The 22,751-nt window shown below is 42.0% G+C and overlaps 1 protein-coding gene across 1 annotated transcript in view; it reads left to right on the plus strand.

The window, feature by feature from the left end:
• Nucleotides 1-21,520, plus strand: part of nalf1b (NALCN channel auxiliary factor 1b) — a 128,987-nt gene extending 107,467 nt beyond the window's left edge. The window contains exons 2-3 of the mRNA XM_040201778.2: nucleotides 14,868-15,039; nucleotides 16,411-21,520. Coding sequence (XP_040057712.1) covers nucleotides 14,868-15,039; nucleotides 16,411-16,712 — 474 coding nt within the window. The 3' untranslated portion in view covers nucleotides 16,713-21,520. The remainder of the gene's footprint in view (nucleotides 1-14,867; nucleotides 15,040-16,410) is intronic.
• Nucleotides 21,521-22,751: the final 1,231 nt, after the last annotated feature.

Genomic DNA, 22,751 nt, shown 5'->3' on the forward strand with positions numbered 1-22,751 from the left:
GTTGACAGAAAGCATAGCTGCGTCATGTGACTCCACTAATCACGTCATTGGAGCAGCTGTGAGTCACACACAGAGATACTGCAGCGTGTTTACGAGTAACCACGGCAACGGCGCACCTATTGGATTGGGTGGGGTGGGGGGGTGTAGATAGAGGGAGGGAGGGTGAGAGGGTGAGGAAGGGAATGGTGGTGAGGAAGAGAGGGAGAGGGGAGGAGAATTAGACTGACTGACTGACTGAGAGTGATTAACAGTAAGTAGAGGTCAGGGTGGAGGGGGGAGGGGGGAGGGGGGGCTAGTGTCTTTATCATATTGGTCTGTTGACAGAAAGCATAGCTGCGTCATGTGACTCCACTAATCAGGTCACAAGGAGCAGCTGTGAGTCACAGACAGATCCTGCAGCATGTGAGTGCTCGTAACCACGACAACGGCGCACCTGTGATCATTAACGATCTACTGCAAAAGACAGAGACATGGCAGCAAGTTACACAGAATCCACACCTCAAACAAATGGGAACCAGCGCAAAACTATAACAGCTATCTAAAAAATACGGCGTTTGTATGAGACCCAAGACTCTACCGAACGCGTGGATGTGTTTTTATGTCTGTCCGGTAATAAATACGGCTCCTATGGCCGTTTACAAAACGTGTACCTTGTGGATTTTTGTGAGAAATATGTCGGCAGATTTGTATTGGAGCCTATGGGGCTTTTGGCAGAGGTTGTGTCACTCAAACACACCTTGCGCCAAAACTAAAGAACTCTGGGATTCCATGAACACATTAATCCAATCAGCACAACCATACCCTCATTAATCTGAAGAAATGAAGCCTCTAGAGTGTATACTTTGGCTGCAAGGACAAAAGTTCCATACTTTTTTAACCAGATTTCTGCGCTGCCCCACACTCTAGCCTCGAGCTCTCCACTCTAGCAGACGCAATACACACTCATGTAAAAGTCAGAAACGGAGCGAAAAACTAGTGAAACATAATCAGTGATTATGAAAAAAGTACAATAGATATCAAGAAGCAGTTTTTTTCATAAAATAGTTGAGACTTGTGTGAACATTTGAGAGTTGAAATGGTGTCTGTAGCTGAAAGATTAGCGAAGCTGAAAAATCTGAAAGTTGAAGAAGTTGAAGAGGATTTGAAAAGCAAACTCCATTTGAAAACCATGTTAAAATATTAATGATTATTGATTTATATAAATTCAAGCTTAAGAGCTAGAAAGCTGAACATACATAGCCCTCAAGCCAGAAAGAAGCTGAATATTTTAAAATTTGAACGGTTTAAATAGCTGAAAATGGGAAGCAGTTGAAAGGGGGCGCGGAAGAAATATAATAATAATAATAATAATAAGTTGAACTAGAAAATGCATTTCCTGCTGAAAATGCGTTGGAATGCAAAAAGCTGAAAGCTGAAATGAATATTTAAAAATAGCTGAAAATACAGAAAGTTGAAGGGAATTTGAATACATCTGAAATGAATTTGAAATTGCTGAAAATACAGAAATGGGAGAAGCTGAAAGGAATTTCAACAGATTTGCTGAAAAATCAGAAATGAAAACAGCTGAAATAAATGTGAAATATTGCAAAAAAATAATATAGAAATGAATATTAAAACATTGCTGTTAATAGAGGCATAAGAAAAACTGAAATTATTTTAAAGAATTGCTGAAAATACAGGAAGTGGGGAAGCTGAATTCCATCAGATTTTATAAGAAGTTGCAGGAGCTTAATTGAATTTTAAACAGTACAGAAATAACAAAAGCTGAGATGAATAAAAAGAGGTTTAAAATTGTTTGTAGTAATATTAGTAGTAGTAGTTATAGTTGTAATTGTGGTATTAGTAGTACTAGCAGTAGAGCAGTAATAGTAGGTTTAGTATCAATTGCAGTAGAAACAGCTGTAATACTATTAGCCATAGTAGTATTTGTAATAACATTAGTAGTAGTTGTAGTATTAATAGCAGTAGAAATACTAGCAGTATGGTAGTAGAAGTAATCAGTTGTAGTACTAGAAGTACTAGTAATATTTGTAGTGGTTGTAGTAGTATTTGAAAGAGCAATACGTATTTCAACGAAACCGCTTCATGGTTAAGGTACAGATAATCATTGAGGCTTTAATTTTGTAATGAAGGAATTGGGTGAGGGGGGGTTGGGAGACAGAATGTTTGTTATTCAAACTAAGAAGTTTTTAATTAATAGGCCTCATCACAAACATTACAGTAAAAATTCCCTCCATGGGGCTTTTATTTTGAAATTATTGGATTGGGTGGGGTGGGTGGGTGTAGATAGAGGGAGGGAGGGTGAGAGGGTGAGGAAGGGAGGGGTGGTGAGGAAGAGATAGATGGAGAGAGAGAGAGAGGAGAAATAGACAGACATACTGACTGACTGAGTGATTAACAGTAAGTAGAGGTCAGGGTGGAGGGGGGAGGGGGGGCGAGTGTCTTTATCATATTGGTCTGTTGACAGAAAGCATAGCTGCGTCATGTGACTCCACTAATCAGGTCACAAGGAGCAGCTGTGAGCCACAGACAGATCCTGCAGCATGTGAGTGCTCGTAACCACGACAACGCCGCACCTGTGCGGCTGCAAAGGGGCAGACACAGGACAGCGAGTTACACAGAATCCACACCTCAAACAAATGAGAACCAGCGCAAAACTATAACAGCTATCTAAAAAATACGGCGTTTGTATGAGACCCAAGACTCTACCGAACGCGTGGATGTGCGTTTTATGTCTGTCCGGTAATAAATACGGCTCCTATGGCCGTTGACAGAACGTGTACCTTGTGGATTTTTGTGAGAAATATGTCGGCAGATTTGTATTGGAGCCTATGGGGCTTTTGGCAGAGGTTGTGTCACTCAAACACACCTTGCGCCAAAACTAAAGAACTCTGGGATTCCATGAACACATTAATCCAATCAGCACAACCATACCCTCATTAATCTGAAGAAATGAAGCCTCTAGAGTGTATACTTTGGCTGCAAGGACAGAAGTTCCATACTTTTTAAACCAGATTTCTGCGATGCCCCACACTCTAGCCTGCGAGGCCCCGCCTCTAGCAGACGCAATACACACTCATGTAAAAGTCAGAAACGGAGCGAAAAACTAGTGAAACTTAATCAGTGATTATGAAAAAAGTACAATAGATATCAAGAAGCAGTTTTTTCATAAAATAGTTGAGACTTGTGTGAACATTTGAGAGTTGAAATGGTGTCTGTAGCTGAAAGATTTGCAAAGCTGAAAAATCTGAAAGTTGAAGAAGTTTAGGAGGATTTGAAAGCAAACTCCATTTGAAAACCATGTTAAAATATTAATGATTATTGATTTATATAAATTCAAGCATAAGAGGTAGAAAGCTGAAAAGTCATAGCCCTCAAGCCAGAAAGGAGCTGAACATTTTAATATTTGAAGGATTTTAATAGCTGAAAATGTGAAGGAGTTGAAAGGGGGCGCGGAAGAAATAGAATAATAAGTCGGAATAAAGATTCGAAGAACAATACTTGGAATGCATCTCAATGCATTCCAACAATAAAGATTAGAAGAACAATACTTGGAATGCTTAAAGCATTCCAACTAAATAAAGATTAGAAGAACAATACTTGGAATGCTTAAAGCATTCCAACTAAATAAAGATTCGAAGAACAATACTTGGAATGCATCTAATGCATTCCAACAATAAGTCGGAAATAAAGATTCGAAGAACAATACTTGGAATGCATCGTTAATGCATTCCAACAATGATTCTAAAATAAATAGTCACATAAACTGACCAGCGATTCTACTTCCGATTGCGACAAACTTCTATTCCTGGAAGATTTATGTGAGAGGGCGCTGAGCTCCAATGTCCAGCTGAGCAGACCTTGAACCGTGGGGAGATATGGGCCATCAATTATTGAAGCAAGATATAGAATGAGATCTATTATTGCTGTGCACAGAAAAGATGGGTGCACTTTTATCACCGCAGACAGTTGGTGAGAAGATTCCTCATTAAGCAAGCCCTCTATGAGTGGGTGATTAGTGCTGAGGAGGACACATATACTTGATGAGACTGAAGTGCAGTATTAGCCTCTGTTACATGGAAGTGGAGCAGAGTGCACCAAGAGTTCCAATGTTCTCTTCTCCTCACAATAGAGGCAGCAGAGTGGAAAATCTCTGGATTATGAACAGCCCGACGGATGTGAACTCACACACACACACACACACACACACACACACACACACACACACACACACACACACACACACACACAGACCGCTAGACACATGCTCTACTCACCCCATACGCACTTGCACTGTACACACAACATAGTGATCATGGGTGTTTCAGGTACTGTAGTGTTACTATTATTGGAAACCGCTGCTGTCCATAAGCCCCTCTCCTCCCGACTGCTCCCTTCTCATCCTCTCATCCTCTCAGACATCAACTCCCCTAAGCAGCATGGAGCTCGGCCCAGAGGCTCGCTTTCTCCCAGCCGATCACGCTATAAAGATGCTGATGATATAAGTGCATTTTGTTAACACAGCCCAGTGGAATCACAGTGCTGCCCGGGTCTAAGATGAATATTTGATGTGGCGAGGGAAGCCTCGAAACGCCACAGCGCACCATTCTCATCCATCCTCGGCCATTATCTCAGTTTATTTCTCTGGATTAGAGGGTAAAACATGTATTCTGTTACACACTGTAGATAGATGATGAAAAGAGAGGTGGTTTGAGTGGGCCCTTGAACTGCAATGAGACAGCAGCTGTTGCTACACAGCCTCTTGTAATGGGACGTGTAAACTTAGATTGATGGAACTGTCGTTGCTTGGTGTGAACATATTGTCCAGATTCACCAGACATTCCGGGCATTGCATGTAGCCTACAGTTCAAATCGATTTTTTGCAATGTTGAAATAAAAACGGACAATTGTGTAAAAACAGTATCTTCAGGTGTTACATCATGTGCAAAACAGAGAGATAAAGAAGCTGCTTGTTAAGTAAACAGAAGTAGTCTGCATACAGAGATACTTAATTACGTGTTCGAGCAACCTAAAAGTTGCATTTATGTTTGAAAACTGAACGTATCGTTTGCATGAGAAAAAGCTTTGAGGACTATGACTTCTTTATTCGGGGTGAACCTCCACAAATCCAAACAGAGCCCGACGCCAGCTGTGGCTTAGTGCTTCACAGCAGCGCACTACTCCTAAAGTGTGGTGAAACACACAGGTCATATCTGATGTATGTACCTGTGTTTGTGTGTGTATACGACCATTGTAAGTGTCACGGTGTGGTTCACTTCCTGTCTTATTTTGTAGTTTTCTGCCACTCGTGTCCCCGGGTAACTTCACTTCCTGCCTTATCCTGTCATCCCCTGTGATTGTCTGATCGTTTCCACCTGTGTCCAATCACCTGCACTTCCCTAGTGTATTTAAGCTGTGTGTCTCTTGTGTCACTTGTCGCGTCATTGTCTATCGTCCTGGATGTTCCTCGTTCCTGCCTGTCTTTTTTCCCCCTGTTCCTGTGTGTTTTTGCCCATTGGCCTTTTGCTTTTTTGAATTTTGACTATTAAAGTCTTCTTTTGTTACTCCACGTCTGCGTTTGAGTCCTGCCTTCCACCCACCCTGACTTTAATAATGTTTACATTTTTAAGCACAAAGCTGATGGTCCTCAAGCCTTTAGAAACCCAGAGCCTGGCGCACAAACCGTGTCTGTTTACAGCAACAGAACACAGGTTGCTCGGTGGGAGGCCTTTAGCAAACGGTCTGTTGCTTTGTGTGATTGTAAACGGTTGGCTTTTTTCGTCCAGGGCAGCCTGTGCTTTGTATCTACAGTACATAGAGGTCGTGGATTCACACTGCGTCTGCATCCGGGTGCACAAGGCTTTAAACGCATAAACGGATCATGATAATGTTCTCCAAGCTATCATTATGGTTCAGTGTCAAAGTGATGCTTTCCCCTGCAGTAGGCCTCCCCAGCAGTGTGGGGGCTGCTCTCTCCTGCTCTCCTCTGCCTGTGAAAAAAAAAAAAAAACTCAACTCTCCCTGTGATACAGAGCTGCTGCTTATTCTGGCAGCAGCCATCAGATTAATAAATAAACAAGCGAGTAATTGTCCGCAAGGAAATAGTCAAGTGGTACGACTGTTAACTAAAAGGACACTCATCATGGAATTCCAAGCGCCGGCCGCCCATGATGACGCGACGTGTCACAGGACAAGTGCGACGTCTGTCTCCCGCCTCCTCTCCTTCTCTCAGCCCACCTCCCGCATACGATCGCACGTACTGTACGTCTGTGCAGCGTCTGCATCTCTGGCTCCGCTGAAACATGTCTGTGTGCTTGGATATCTGTTCAAATCCTTTGACCCTGCTGTGTGTGTGTGTGTGTGTGTGTGTGTGTGTGTGTGTGTGTGTGTGTGTGTGTTTGTGTGCGTGTGTGCGTGCGTGCGTGTGTGGGCGCCCATGTATACTTTTGGTGCCTCTGCAGTCGTTGCTTTCTGTCTTAGCGCACGCAGCATCGCAGAGCACAAGCTGCATACTAACCCAATCATTAAGACATAAATGAGAACATCAGAATCCATCTGCAGTCTCGCGCACACCAGTCCCAAGATAGGGAGGCGGAGGGAGGGGGTTTTGGGGGAAGGGCTGACCAATTTATCTTCAGTCTCTCAGTATCTCCCCATTTCTCTCCGGCTCTCACACTTTCTTTTTCCCTCTGACAGATGGAGAAGAGCAGGGGCGGAATGCGGCCTGGTTGAATGTATCAGGCTCGAGCTTCCTGCCTGTACTTTTTAGCCTAATTGGGGGGCAGCAAAGCGGCTAAATCTCAGGCCCGGCCCAGACAATGTGAATTTTGTCCTGCATTTCAAACGTTGGCCAATCCTCTCCCACTTTCACCGCCCGTGACATCAGAGATAACACGAGTAGATGGAAAGCTTTAACAGGGCGTAAACAATGAGGTGACAGCGGCAGAGAGAAGGCTACCTGTGTAAAGTAAAACACGTGGTGTACGAATGTGCTTTATGTGAGAAGGAACGTATACAAAGGTTGCAAGACGAGACATGCTGAGCGATTGTGGGGTTGTGATTCATGTTATTGAATCTTCGAGGTGGAAAACAGGCCCAATTGAACTCCGTGGCTCTAACGAGACCCTGAACAATTGGGATTGATTCTATTTGCCAAATGTCCTCCCATACAGACTGGGAGGACATTTTAAATGATTAGTTTATTTTCAAGTTCATGCATACATCCTATTGACCAAGTACCATACCAAATGTCTGGCTGACTAAGTCATAAAATGAGTTGTTGACAATTTGATTTAATCACTGTGAAAGCACACACGGTTTTTAATTGTCTTCAGTATTTCATTTAATTGCGTTCAACATTGAATATGATCAAAATTATATTCAATTCTCTGAGAGGTTTGGAGTTATTATGGTTCAGAATCAAAACTATTATCAGTGGAGCTGGCCTCTACTCGGGGTCTTTGGTGTGTGAGTGTGTGTCTGTGTGTGTGTGAGTGTGTTGTACTATAGCAGCTAGTCTTGGTTTCACAGTCAGCTTGTTGCTGGACCCGCCTGGACAAGACCTCCCTTACCAATACCTTCTCAGCTCTGGTAGCTGCATATCTGTCTGATAATTAAACAGTCATTCCTGCTTTTTGGCTGTGTGTGTGTGTGTGTGTGTGTGTGTGTGTGTGTGTGTGTGTGTGCGTGTGATTCTATGTGCAGTAACTAAGCGCGTTCATACAGTACAGTGTTTGTTTTTGTATCTCATGTTGACAAAGCTTTAAACAGGCAAAACGTTTTTGGGACTATATTACTTTATATAACTAATACATAGTTATATAAGAGTGGCAGCAGTGGGAATGATTTGCTGACTTAACACAAATAGGTTAACAATACGCTAACAAGCAGCTACTGTGTGACCTTGGCATCATTAGGATCGTTACAAGAAGAAACGAGTACTGAGGCAGAGATTAAACTTTATTGACACACTTTTTTGAAGAAGTAAGTAGCAAACAATTTTAAGGGGGGGGGGGGGGGGACACTCAAATAACTGGGCACTGGATTTAGGTGCCTTTTAGACGGAATATTTGGACATGTGTTTTGAGGGCTCCGATCCTCAGGGTCTAACACGGCAGGCCTGGCTGGGTCAGTTGAACCTGTATAAGAAAAGCCCTCTGATAACAAGCTGATAAACAACCTCTGGAGACACCACCGTCCTCTCTCTCTCCAACTCTTCTCCACGTGGCTGCGTGTGCTTTATCTGTATGAAAGAGATAGAAACATAGCAAGCAAATGCAGCACTGAGAAGCTAGAAGGTTGATTGTGCACGCCTGTTATGTTCTGCTGGCAACCCCGTCCAGGCCCCCCCATCCAGGCCATTCTTCATCCAACTGCTGCAGAACACACTGCAGAGGGAGACGAGGGACAGCGAGATGCGAGGGGGGGGGGGTCATGTTTAGCAGCAGGAGAGATAACAGTTCCACAGAGAAAGGGATTGTCCTGTGAAATTGTGCGGATATGGCGAACAGTTGGCTGCGGATTTGATTTTTTTTTACAGTTTTAAGCAGGTTTGCATGGCAAGGATGCAGGAATGGGACCCCACGGAGGCAGAAAGAGGTGCATGCACATGCATGGCCCAGTAAAGCTAGCAGAAGGCTGTTTGGCTGCTGTGGGTGTTGATTCATCACAGCAGGTACATCTTTCTGATAATTATCTTTGTCAAATGAATGATCAGTGTGACGGAGCCGATGAATTACACTCAGATAACCTCAGATAAGGGCAAATGTTCTGCTCATAGGGACGTGCTCCCTGTAGAAAATGTTGTCTTTCTTCTTCATCACCATCCTCACGGGGCGGGGTATAGTTGACTAATGTATGTTAACTTTCTGCCAAACTGTGACCGTGTGCATGCGTTGTATGTGTGCTCTGGTACTTAAACGAATAGCACTCCTGCCCCAGTAGTCAGCTTGACTGGTAGCCAGTTTATGAAAAGCCAATCAGATTGACCCCCATATCAGCCAATTAGATGCTGGTAAAGCATGTTTGATTTGGGGTGAAGGGAGGGATACTTTGTGTTGCATTGTGCTTCTTTAGCTTCTGGATCAGAGCTCAGGGAGCAGCGGGACGTCATAGTAACCAACGGTAGTTGTTTTCTCTCAAACCGTATTATTATTCCCCTTCATAAAGTAACAATGGCAGGTACTTTACTGTTTGAACCCAGAACATTTGTTTCTCTACACGGTTCGTATTCATAAATGTGTGTCATGGGAGCGAGCCGATGTCTTGATCTACTGGTCCAGACAGAATGACATGCTGACAATAGGACCTGAAACGGATCGTCTCAAAGGTTCACACCTGCACCGCCTGACCATTTCATTAATAATTCGCATAGTGCCATGACCGTTTCTTTCATTCATGACTTTTTCATGTACCCCTGAACCGCTGCTATTTGGCAATTCAGCACTCAAAAAGATAGTTGCATTTTTCCCTTTTCACTGTCAATCTCACTACATCAAAACACGGCCTGTCAAATGTCTCAGCACAACCAGTCCGGTGAACATGTGGAGCTGTCTGGAGTCTGAGGTTATTCTGCCTTTGCACACGGCCCCCCTCTGTCCGTTTGTTTACCTCTATTCTCCTTTAATTATCTAACTCATTACACATAATTTACACCCTTGGTGTATGGTAATTGCATTAACATTGCAAAATAAACAGCCTATAATAAAAGATATGAGGGTGTGTGTGTGTGTCTGTGGCTGCATGTGAATGTTTTTGCAACAGCCAGTGGATCATAATTTAAAAACAGGCCTCTTGTGTCCACGGAGTGATTCAAAATATAACCTGAATGTAATTGAACATGTACCTCTGAGGGAGTTGCAATGACGGCTTTCTGCATCACTTTTCTTCCAGTCAATGTATTTTGTGCGGCTTCAGTCTGCTGGCAGCCTCGCCTGCCCTTATATTTACATTAACAGCATTGGCTAAACTTGTGTGTTTGTTGCTTAGGTCATTAGCTACGCTACATCTGCAGTTGACACTGTTTTAATGCTTGCCAGGTGCTGGAGCCCCAAGTTAATCATCATACACACATATGTATACATATGTTGGACATGTACATTAAAGGAATTGCAGAAGAAGAACATAACAGGCAGTGAAATGTTCTGCACTGAGATTAAGTTTATTATACTTGTGCTTTCCTTGCAGTGACCCGTGGTTTACTTTTTCTTTCTGTTTGAGTTCCCCGTTGATTACAATGATAAACTTACTGGTGTGTTTAGTCAAGCACTTGTTCACATATGTGACTGTGGATCTGTTTCTTTTTTATCATCGGCGTTTAACCTTCGTTATCTACTTGATTCCTTACATGTCTGACTGCCTTTTGATCGCTGCTTGAATGGACTGCTCATTTCATCCAACGCCGTAGAGAGCTTTCTAGAATGATAATCTGTGCTCATGGGGAAATTGCATTTATCTTCAGCGGACAGAATACCGTGCATAGGGTCCATTAATTCATTTTAATACTAGAAAATTACATTTCAAAATGCCTCGTCTGAGAATATTTATACACTTGTCAAAATCAAAAAGGATTCTTCAATGCAACCATTTGCAGTCATTAACATAGTCAGAGTGAATATCCAAAGATTTTTTTGAACTGTTTTATTATTATTTAAGCCGAGGATTAAAATAAGAAGAGTAGAAGGAGGATTTTGAAAAAGCAGCACATATCGTCGACGCGGTGAGGGGCTGTGTTAGTTGTAATTCACCGAGGAGGCTCCTGAGACTCTGCATGTGTTGGTGTGTCTGCGCCTCGACGCACCGCTGCTGTGCTGCATACTGAAGGGAAAAGAGTTACAGTAATCTGGTGTGTTGCTAACAACTCTCTCAGCTTCCGTCAGCAGTTTTGCAACAACCACAACATTAAAGATGAGGCTCTGACAAGGCAGAGCCATCCGAGGGCACTTAAAGCCAATACCACAGGGCAGGATAGGGCCTTCCATCAATTACAACCTTATTAGCCTAATCGTTATGAAATAATCCAATCTAGAGGACAGCTGAGACTCTGCCGATAAACAACAGGCAATTAAACCAGTGGAGAGAAGGGAGGGGAGGGCGATGTAGCGGAATACTGTGGCATTATTTTTAATGATGGTAAAACGATGTCCACAGCAGAGCTGCAGATTATGTCTTGGTACAACCTGAACCTTTCCAATATTCCAATATTTTTTCTGATTTCAAAAGCAAACTTTGAGCGCGCCTTGACCACAGGAGTGCTTTTAGTTTCCTAACTGATGTTTGCTTTTACAGCAATCACAGAGTTTCTTGTCATTTTCAAGTTTAACAGATTTGTTTTCCTAAAGTGCCTTGAGCATCTGTTCTGAGCATCTGCATCCCTTCATTCCATTGACTTTGATTGCATTCATGCTGCCAGACATCTCTGCATTGTGCAGTGAGATTGCAACTGAACTAAAGCATTTGCTGTGGAAATGTGTTCTTTATCTCTTGCATTTAATTTACACTATTCATTTACATGTGTTTGTTTCTTTATACCTATTCTTTATACATTTAACGGATGTTTATATCCAAAGCAATATACATTCTCCGGCACACATAAATGCATGGAAATGTTGGATGAACAGCATAGTAGAGGTGATGTAAATAAGGGGTGATTGACAACAGGAGCTCTGTTACAAAGAGAAACTGAGCTGATGTGCTGTGTTCTTGTCCTAAAGTTAAAGAATGTTGAAGGTGACTGTTGGGGTTGAGTTAGCCTGCCAGCATATTACATCACCGCAACACAATGTGGTGTTGAGTGGTTCTCAATCCATCCATCATGTGATTCTGTGAGATCAGGCTGATCATTTGCAACACATATTGCATATTTACATTGCACTGATAAATTATTATGGGCTACCCTTGATCAATACATACTGAAGGAATGATCCATCATGGTACATTGCAGTTCACAGCCATTGTATGAAAATACATTTTTCAAGGCTTGCCATGTACAACATGATTAAAGGTCATCAATCCCTGCTAATATCGTGATACTGTGTCAACTTTGCATCCTTAATTGGAAAGATGACACAATGACAGGAGTTCAGCCAGCGAAATCAAAAGGAGGGGAAGGTTGACAGGCGAAGGATAATTAAAATTCAAGAGCCAGCTGGCTGACCTCTAACTCACTGAGTCGGTGAGTCGGCGAGTCGAAGAAGGCAGTATTTGACTCTCAGTACAGAATTGAGAGAAAGAGTCCATTCTACAACTATTTCTGTCATTGCACTCGTCCCACTATCTCTCTCACTTGCTGTCAGGCACTCTGAGATCAGACAGCAGGACGCCAGTAACGCGTCCACAGTTGACCGGCGGTGGTGGGATCTCGGATGCTGCAGCCCTGAGCTTCACTAGCTGAGTGAAAAAGGACACGGCTGTGTGGCAAAGGGCCAAAAAGTTTTCTACCCCGCATCTGTTCACTTGTCACAGAAGATCTGCTGACTGATCAGCCTCACAGGACTCGCCCGCCCCTCATTTGTTCCCATCACATGGTCTGGGTGTTACCTTTATTTGACCTACGGTCGGTGGTTCTTTCTCCCTCTAAATAAGCATTAGCATCAAGCAATTCTGAATTCTGTTGTAATGTGAAACAAATGGGAATGAGGTTGACAAATGGTATATGAGACCTTGTCTGCTGTTGTCTTGTCTTCAGTTGTGATGTTGTCTATGATTCCGCTTTAGATTTTTTATTATTTTTGTCTGAGCCTCAATGCAAATAATCCATCAGACCTCGACTTTAACATTGTTTTCTGAGATTCTGTTGTGTGGAGGAAATATCTGGCCAATAGCAAAACCGGCTCACTATTTGACAAACATTGTGAGGGACATTGTTGGTGTAGTGTAGACAGTCACTTGTCCAAACTTAGTTATCCAAACACAGGCATCGGGAGGACATGAGCGTGTCCAAATGTACATCAACCTGCGAGTAGTTGGGCAATATTTATCTAACGCTGTACAAGATGTGACATTAGGTAATGCAGACACATTTTCATTTGCGACATTCATGCAGGGGTAGATTAGAGAGAAGGGCAGTGTGTGTGTGTGTGTGTGTGTGTGTGTGTGTGTGCGGTGTCCACGGGAACCAACCTTATCTTCAACAGGAAATCCAATTATTAGCGCACAGCAATTTACATGTACAGTGTCTGTGCATGTGTGCAGAATGTCAGTGTGTGCAGGTCCTTAGTAAAACACGTGTGTCTCTCAGCCTACAATGAGCGTGACAGAAGATTCAGTCGAGCAGTTACTAAGTTAAAGCATCATGTACATAATGATGTAATGGAACAGTCCATTCCTGATGCTACAAAATGACATCTGAGTGTGTCCTTCAGTAGCGTAAAGGGATATTTTGGCAATTTATTGTCACAATACAGTAAACTGTTTAACTTTTTCTCATTATCTCAGGTCATTTTAACAGACCTAAAACATATCATTTGTAAAGATCAATACAAGACCATTTCTAAGAATAGTTTTCAATGCATTTTTTTTTACATATTTATTTTCATTCTTGTTTGAATCACTAAATACTTTGGAAATGTCCCAATTATATGCAGCAATATCTGTGAAATGACACAGCATTAGATGGCTATTGCCATACTATTGGGGGACTGTGGGGGAGTGGAGAGCACGGTCATCCTCCAATACGAAGGTTGGCGGTTCGATGCTGACGGGCGTGTCGCTGTGTGTCCTTGAGCAAGACACAAAGCATCAAAGCGCTTTGAGTGGTTGGAAAACTAGAAAAGCGCCAACCAAGTACCGACCATTTACCACATTCAAGGAACACTTTTGCGGCAGAATGTGAGCGGGCATCAACCAAGCATCATCAAGTAATATGATAGGAAATTTTAGCACCTGTCCAAATAATGGGACGTTTATTTTTTCACTGGAAATTGTTCATGGTTTTTGTAAACATGTGTGAGATCCAGATGAGACCAACTGTACATTACTAAATATCCTCGTGCACATTCAATCTTCAGTCTTTTCTTTCTGGCTCACAACCGCATGCTACGATCTGGTCTGCTGCACTGTTTTAAAGCCTGATGATTAGCTTGTAGCAGGTGCTAGCTCGCCTCACAGTCCCTGGAGTGTTTCACAGGAAATAGCAGCAAATTACTGCAGGTGATTATACTGCGTAGCGACTGGCTTATGAAATGAGAGGAGACAAATTAAGTGCTAAGTAATTCATTTGTCCCCACTTGTGCCCTCCTAAAAATTGAAAAAATGACATTTTTACAAATAAACACAAGCAAACCGAGGTTAACAAACAGCATATTTGGACTGATGTCACATACAAAATAAGCTATTTCTTTTAACACAACACTAGTGTTTGTGTTATTTAATGTTAGCGAACTGTGATATGAAATAATTTCCTGCTGTGTTTGCATCAGATACTGTTAATAATTCTGATTGCTGTCCACCTTTGGCATTGTGTTAAAAGAGCTGTCAAGCGTTTTTTTTATTCTTGAAGGCCTACTTTTTTAAATGTTATGGTTTCTTTTAGTGGAAAAACGACTGCTCAGTTTGTTTCATTCTCATTTTACAACAAATCCTAAATAGACAAATAGACAAAAGACGCTGAGTTGTTTCTACGGAGGATGTTGGGTAAAACTGTAGCAGCCACATCCGTTAAACAGCAGATATCGGGATCAACAGGATATCTGCTCAGTGGGAATCAATAGCTGTGGAGGTCATCGATGATGCACGTTCATGTCTGCCCGTGTGTGAGCGTTTCATCCAGTTGCAACCCTCCCTAACTCATTGATTTCCTCTCTTTGAACCCCCCCCCCCCGAATGTCTCCTCTCCCTCCCCTGCCCTCACCTCTGTCTCTCTGTCCTAGATGGTTTATAAGCCCTGGCTGTGTTCTCAGTACTTCCAGACCACCCAAATGCACTGCAGTAAGCGAATCCCCTGCGGTCAGTACTGCCTGGAGGTGCAGCAGCGGTGCCCCTTCGTCCTGCCCGACAATGACGATCTCATTCATGGAGGCAGCCCCAGTTTTATATGTACAGGTACAAAAAAAAATCAACCCACAGTTTCTGCTGTCTTCTGATTGTTTTTAGCCCTGGTGCTTATTATCCTTATAACCGTCACTGACGGGTGTAACAAATGCACAACAGATCATGCTGTCGGTCAGAGAGGGAATACGCATAGTGTCCCGGTCAATCATACTTTAATAGGGCACCCAACCTCTGATGGTTACACAGTAAACAATTAACTTTACAGTTACAGGATGTTCTTTTTAATCACAAGACTAACAGTGTGATGCAACACAACAACACAATCTGCCAGTTACTCACAGCACCCAGAGGCATCTGTAGGATGGTGGACAGTGACAATAAGTATCTGTACTGAACATAACAGCACTGTGGGGGGAAGTGTAAGTGTGCGTGAACATGCTTATCTCCTACGCCTACACACGCACACACATGCGCGCACACACACACACATATCTGAATCCTAAATAAATATTTAACGAAAAACCAGGTTTCTGTCTCCACGTTCATGAAAGATGAGTAAGTGGATTACTGATAGCATTGCTGTGTGCAGATTTGTGTTCCACATGATTCAAACAGAGGCACACAGTCATCACATCACATCACATGTTGATGCTGCCCTCTGCTGCTCATGTTGAGCGTCATGTCAACTCCAGGTACAGGATGGCGAATTCAATTAAAATCATTGCACGTGTTTCTTTTGATAATGTAATAATGATCAAACAAGAAGGTTACACACCTTTTTGTTTGATTATTTGATATTGCTTATGTGGAAAACTAAAAAGAAGGATAAGGCTTACAAAAAAAAAGCCTAAAATTCTGTATTTTTGTGGACCATTTCTACGTGTGAAATTCAAACATCAAAAGTACCTCTGTGTGCACCTGTAGGCGTAGTTACAGAGGTAACAACAATAATGTTGCTGTGCTGTGATGATGGGATATGTAGATAAATAACTCACATATTCCTGGTTCCTGGTTGTGAGGTGACTCGCTACACTGAAGCGTGAGGCCGCACATGAAGAAAACAACTAACACAAATAACTAAAATAAATACAAAGACAAATAACTTTAGAATTGTTTCAGTTTATTGCTACAAATAAACAAAATAGAAAACCATTAAAAAAACAAGACCAAACCATAAATAAACACTACAAAATGTTGTTCAGATGAAAGATGTCCATTTGTTTATGTTGACTTACATTGCAGTGTGGTGTCTTGGCAAGTTCATAGGTGTAGTAATACTGAGCTCCGTCAGTTATAGTTATTACTTATATATAGTTATGGGGAACGCTGGACGAGCAACAATGCTCTTTTTGTGCAGGCTTTATTAAACATGCCACATGTATCGGCTTACTGTTTGTATCTCCACCTCCAAACAACCCCCAGGGCTGCTGGAGGACTATCCGTCAGGTGTTGACCCAGATGCAGAGTGCTGTGACGTGCGGTGGGACTTGAAAGTGGACAACCGTTCCCGGGGGACCTTGAAAAGAACTCACCCGCCGTGCCAGCACCGTACCTCCCTCAGCTCCTCGGCAGCCTGCAGACTGTGTAACAGCCGGCTCAAACTCTGCCTGCTGGTCCTCGTCCTCCTTCATACTGTTGCCAGCCTCACTGCATCCCACAATGCAACAGGACTGGTCCTCCCCGCCATCGCGCCTCTGGAGGAGAGCCCCGCCAACGAGGAGTGATGGAGCTGCCAGGAGGAGGTGAGGTCGTTGGGGTGGGGGATTCCCTCACCATGGCAACCGATGTGGAATGATACAGCCACAGTTTTTTCCGACAGCGGGAGCTGTGTGCCTGCGGACATTCTGCAACACATAGATGGAATGTGTGGGACGCTTTGAGACGGAGGGAATAAATCAATCAAGACAAATAAATAAATGAACAAACAAACAGACATACTAAGGGGCTCAACCAGTCCCTTAGATAGAAAGGGGACAATGCCACAGCCTTTGTTGAGTGGAAAGGTCGGCTTCCCCATGGCTGATTTTCTCTCACTACGCTTTTTTACACTGTGTTCCAATTAATGGTTTCTGTTGCACTGGCTGACTATGGAATAACACAATCATATTCTCTTTCTAACGTTCATCCTTTGTGTTTGTTTCCGCTTCTCTCATACAGGAAGAAAATGCGTTTGCTAATTCAGACAGATAATGTGTAAAAAAAAATGCTGCAAGTTTGTGTGTGTGTGTACAAGATGTTTTCTTTCTTTCTTTTTTTGGGGGGGGGATTTACTGTATGTGTGCGAGCGTGCTCGGGTGTGTGCTTGCATGCGTGTCTTTAAACATGTGTATGTGTGTGTATGAGAGGATGAGAGTCTGTTGCTGACATGTACCATAAAAGTCTAGTTAACCGGAAGGTGCAGCAATGATGTTTTTATGGACCCCCCCTCCGCCCCCCAGATGTCACTTAGCTCTGTCCTGTTGTGGCCACACTCCCATTGGAACTGCACTGGGTTTTGAATGTGGTTCTGTTATCCACAACTGGCACTGAGTTTAACACAAGTTCAGTGTTTTCGCAACACTTTGTTTTGTGAGATAATTTATCAACTCTGTAATGAAGGATCAAAACATGTTGTGTAATTCGCTTCAATAAAAGGTTTTCATCTGGCTAATCTGTGAAACACAACAGGAACAAACAGGAAGCATTCCTCCAATATCACTATGGGTATGTCAATTTTATTACAGCTTAGGACCTCTTTTAATAGTTTGGACCATCAAATCTTTTGCGGAGGGAGAAGGAAGAAGGAGAGTAAACTGATATAGCAGATTGAATAAAGGCAGTTTTCTGTGCAATGCGGAATTATTATCAACATGTTTAGTACACACGCAATGATTTAGATCACCTGGATGGCTAAAAATGCTTATATTATATATATTCAATGTTACTATACGCAATCAAACTGATGGCCAAAACTATAAAACTAAGGAACAATGTGTATTAAAACAGAATGGCCAAACCAAACCCAAAACGTATCCTTGAGCTGAGTAAGATGAACAAAATATTATCGAGATAATGATACATGTCACGTAAAACATTTTCCATTTTTAAATACAACATTTTTCTTTAGCAGCCATCTACCTTTTTGATTAATTGGCTTGTAATAATAACAATACAATATTATACCTGGAATAGCTGCCAGGCAGTAGCATGAACATTTTGCAATCAATCTCCTGTTGCCCTCCCAGCCACACGTTAGCATTTAGCTTAGTTAATCACTGCACAGGACGTTAAGGAAAGCACAGATGGTTTTATCTCATAGAACAAAACATGAAACTGTGTTAGGCTTGTCTTAAAGACAATATTTCAGGCGGAACCCTTTAAAGATTGTGGCCACATTTTAGCAACATTGCTCATCAAAGCTAACTGACATCAGGATTGTTGCACTGGATCAATATGTGTTTTTCGTCTTTTGTTATCTTAAATTGTAAAGGGACTATCCAGTCAGAATTAAGGTACTTTGATTGGTTCCTTTATCTCCTCTGCCTCAAGGACCCTTGGTTCTTTTCTCTCTCCTTGCTGTTGAAGTATAAATCATTTTATACTCTCATCACTTCTTGAAAAGAAAAAATCAAGTCAAGAGTTTCGCCCTAACCGATACTGACATCTTTATCAGTAGAGTCATTTAAACCTCAGGCCTTTTTACTCACAGGAAACAGGATGGCTGGATGTCCCCTTTAAGGACTGTTACGGATTTTAAGTTGGAAAGTTTGCATTTACTCACTGTAGGAGCGTGAAGGAAAATCCCCAGTCTACCAATGAGGTGACACAATGACACCGCTCCCCGGCGGCACGCAGAGAAGGCACCGCTACACATGCTCCGCTACACGGAGACAATTTGTTCTAATGTCGCTTTGTTTCTATTAAATCAATGTGTAATCCATTTTCATTTGCTGCATGTGGAGGCTCTCTTTCAAGGTTAGGACAGCCTCGGTGGTTAATTGTCCTCAGCGCCGCTCCACATTCCACTGATCCCAATTCAGCTCCAGTAGCATGCCCCCCCCCCGGCCCCCCTTTGTCTCGTACCTTTCTCCTCAAGGCATCAGACTGATGTCTCATTAAGTAAAGGGCTTATTAAGATATACGGTACAAACATCATCATCGACACAGTCAGACACAGTCTTTACAACACGCACATCCAAATGGTTGGGCGACAGTTCAAGGCTACGAGAAACTAACCCACAGAGAAGATCGCCTCACGGTTTTTGAAGGCACTAATGGCATAATCTGAGAATTGTCCGAGTCACCTGACACTCATGTTTATTTTGTATTTGTGGACCAGTGAACAGAATAGAATGGTGTGACCTTAAGGGCTGACTTCTTCTTTGGTTTCTACATTGTCTTTTGTCTATTTGATGCAACAGGCTGTGAGATCAGGTATTTGTAGATGAACAGATGTTGTTGAATGCATTTCTTTCCCTCTATCCAGTGTGTTGATTACTTAAATGATATGTCCAGTAAGATATCTGATGTCAAGAATTTTATTATACAGCTTATATGAGGATATTAAAATGCATCTTTATTCACACCATGTCTATACAACCCAACCAGGGGATTGGCTCATTTTGACACATATTCTGTTTTGTACTTGCTCCACTGTAGACACGAAGGTTTCTGCTTGCATGAAATACATAATTATTCCTTGTCTTGCACATTGCACCCATGCCCATCTCGGATGACCGCAGTCAGTAATAGAAAAATGCTGCTATTCTATTGGCCGCCAGTAGATAGAGATATTCATATTCTTTTATATCTATCACACAAAGACTCTCCCACGACGAGTTAGGAAGGCTGAGCTCTGAAGAAGAAAGTTATAGGCCTGTGAGCACAGGTGTGTGCAGATGAGTGTGTGTGTGTGTGTGTGTGTGTGTTCATATCTGTTTCTCATTTGCTACGTTCTCTGGAGAGCTCATTAGTGTTGCTACGACCTTGGGGCCTGCAGGACAGGTATGGCGGGCCACTGTTTTTAGACCCACAGGGACCTCCTACATTAGTTGTCTCATTATTCACCGCGGCCCCATAGCTGCATGGACTGTAGTATAAAACCATTGTACTGTACAATGTGTAACAACTGTGTCATACCCCCAAGACCCAAAACAATGTAGGGCCGGGGTGGATCTATTTTTTCCCTGCACTTGATACAATATTCCCTCAAACGCTATCTGACATTAGATGGTGCATGGTAGGTAGGTAAGGATGTGTAAGGAATGTAGGTGGACAACAAGCTAAAACTGGTGCCAAAGCATACCAGGTATAATAAGTAAAATAAACCCAATTCAATTATAATATGACGCGCTGTTTTTCATGATCGGGCGTATTGGGGCAACAGGAGGAAACGGGGAAGGTCAGTGACGGAGAAACGTGCCATGTCAGCGACATACAGATTCCATCCCATAAGCCTCACACATGTTGGTCCAGGGCATCTCTTTAAGACAAACATTGATTCTGCCTCCCACGTCAGCAGTCCGTGCTGTAATGTTACAGCCATCCCCATAGCGACCCTTCGTTATGCACAACAAACCATGTCTGCTCCACCTGCAGGGATGCATCCTCACTGAGGTTGCATGGGTGCGAATGCCGTGCATGTGTGTTGTCCTTCATGCGGCTGCAGACACGTCAACACCACTGACACATCCTTCTGTGCAAGGTTTCTTCCAGACTGTAATAGAATTGGATTTTTACAGATGTAAATGACTGATTTGATGTTTGGCGGCAATGCAGCAATGCACCCAACAGGTAACTCTGGGTGTCACTTTTTACTGCAACAAAGATGGAAAAAATTGTGATGAACACACCAACCTACACAAACTAATGTCATGTTTACCCCCTACACAAGCAGACTATATGCCCGTTGCCCTTCACCCCCAGTCGACCGAATGGTACGCAATCAGAGATGACCCTCTTTAACGCCCTCTCACCCTCTCTGTGTTTTCACAATAGTTCCGTTCTCCATCCTGTGGATCTATGCAGAAGCCCATTTTTGGTTGTAAATACGTTCCCTAGTATGCTGAACAATGTATGTCTTTGCGTCCAGGTTTCCTTGTGTATTTTAAGTTGATGTCATGCTGTTACTTTCTTCTTCTTCTTCTAATTATTTTAATTTCATTTTGAGTGTCTGAAATCCTTGATGTTAAAAGAGAATGTGGTGAGGTTTAACCAATAGACTCGTCCTCAACTTCACAACCTTATTATGAAAGTTTGAGGTTCTGTGTGTGTGAAAGGGAAAGATTTATGATTATAGAGAGGAAAAAGGTTCAAAGTCATATAGAAGTATCATTGCGATTATGATTATTATGATTACTATTATACTACCAGTATATTGTAATATTCTAGATGCTTTAGTTCAAGTAACTTCTTTAATTTTTTTACAAACAACTTTGATGAAATGATTTATAAAACAGTCTCACAAGTCATGATCTTTTCGAAAAGTATGAAAAATAATGCTACAATGATTACAAAAGTGTTCTGATGAAAATAAATACAGACATATAATCTGTTCCTCTGTTGTGTTTTTGTATTACGTGACGTGCTTTTATATTTTCATGTAACTGGCTTTCATAAACCGATACCTGAAGGGTGGACGTGTGTGTGAAATGCAGAATTGTTTTAAACCTTTTGGCTGCAGACACACAAAGATTTCTATCATCAGAATGGCAAAAAAAAATGTTTAGAATGTATAATATAATATTTGTAATACACTAGGATTTGCACTCATTGTGTTTTGAATGAAGATGAACAAAAGTCAAGTATGTTTTTTTGATAACAAACTGAAATAAATTAGACTTGTAATAATGCTAACATATTATATATATGTACATATTATATATATATGTACATAATATACCTGGAACAGCTTTGAGCCACAAAACAGTTTGCAGTTACAGGAACTATTTGTAATAGATCCTCTTTTGCTCCGTTATAAAGAGTCAGCAACAGTGTGGAGCTTTATTTCTTATCTTAACCAAAGGTAAGTGATCAAGTAAGCAAGTACGTAAAATATATTTATACACCAGTTTCAAAGACATAAATTACAAAGTGTTTAACATGAGCAATATTTTAGACATATAAAACACAAAGTCACCATACATGACTACTAATTTACAAGGAAGGGTGAAGGCGGAGCATGTTTGGTCACCACAGGTCTTAAGACAAGACGCGGGCTGGTAAATAAGTAGTTTATTCGATACGCTGCAGTCTGACTGTGTAACATTGGTAAAGGACACATATTGATGCAGGTCGAACTCCATGACCTCTGTTTCTAACGCACAAACTCTGAGCACAAACCAACGGGGTTGACATTGCAAACCCTACTCAGAATACATTAAATAAAATAAAACTAGGACGGTCAAGTAGCTTCTTTACATTTCTTTCATTCTTAACAAATTCTCCACATTTTGCAGCCTGCAGTTCCCATTGCAACCATGTAACGGCAGTGTCTGCCTGTTAGAAGTGACTGTGCTTGTATGAGTACAGAAATAGAATGGAAATGGAAAAAAGGAAACAACGTAACCACGGGGATTATGAATGAATGAATGCTGTATTTGCTGGATAAATGTAGTGCTGAACTCGGTGCTTCCTCACATCAGCAGTGTATATAGATTAGTATGCAATATCCCCTGTTTGACTGTTACTATATTAAATATGCACCACACTGTTTTTTAAAATTGTATTTGAATAAAACCTGCTAACCAAGACCTGAAAATGCACCATTTGAAGCCATTGCTTCT

This window comes from Gasterosteus aculeatus, chromosome 16, assembly GCF_964276395.1.
Source record: "Gasterosteus aculeatus chromosome 16, fGasAcu3.hap1.1, whole genome shotgun sequence".
Lineage (NCBI taxonomy): Eukaryota > Metazoa > Chordata > Actinopteri > Perciformes > Gasterosteidae > Gasterosteus > Gasterosteus aculeatus.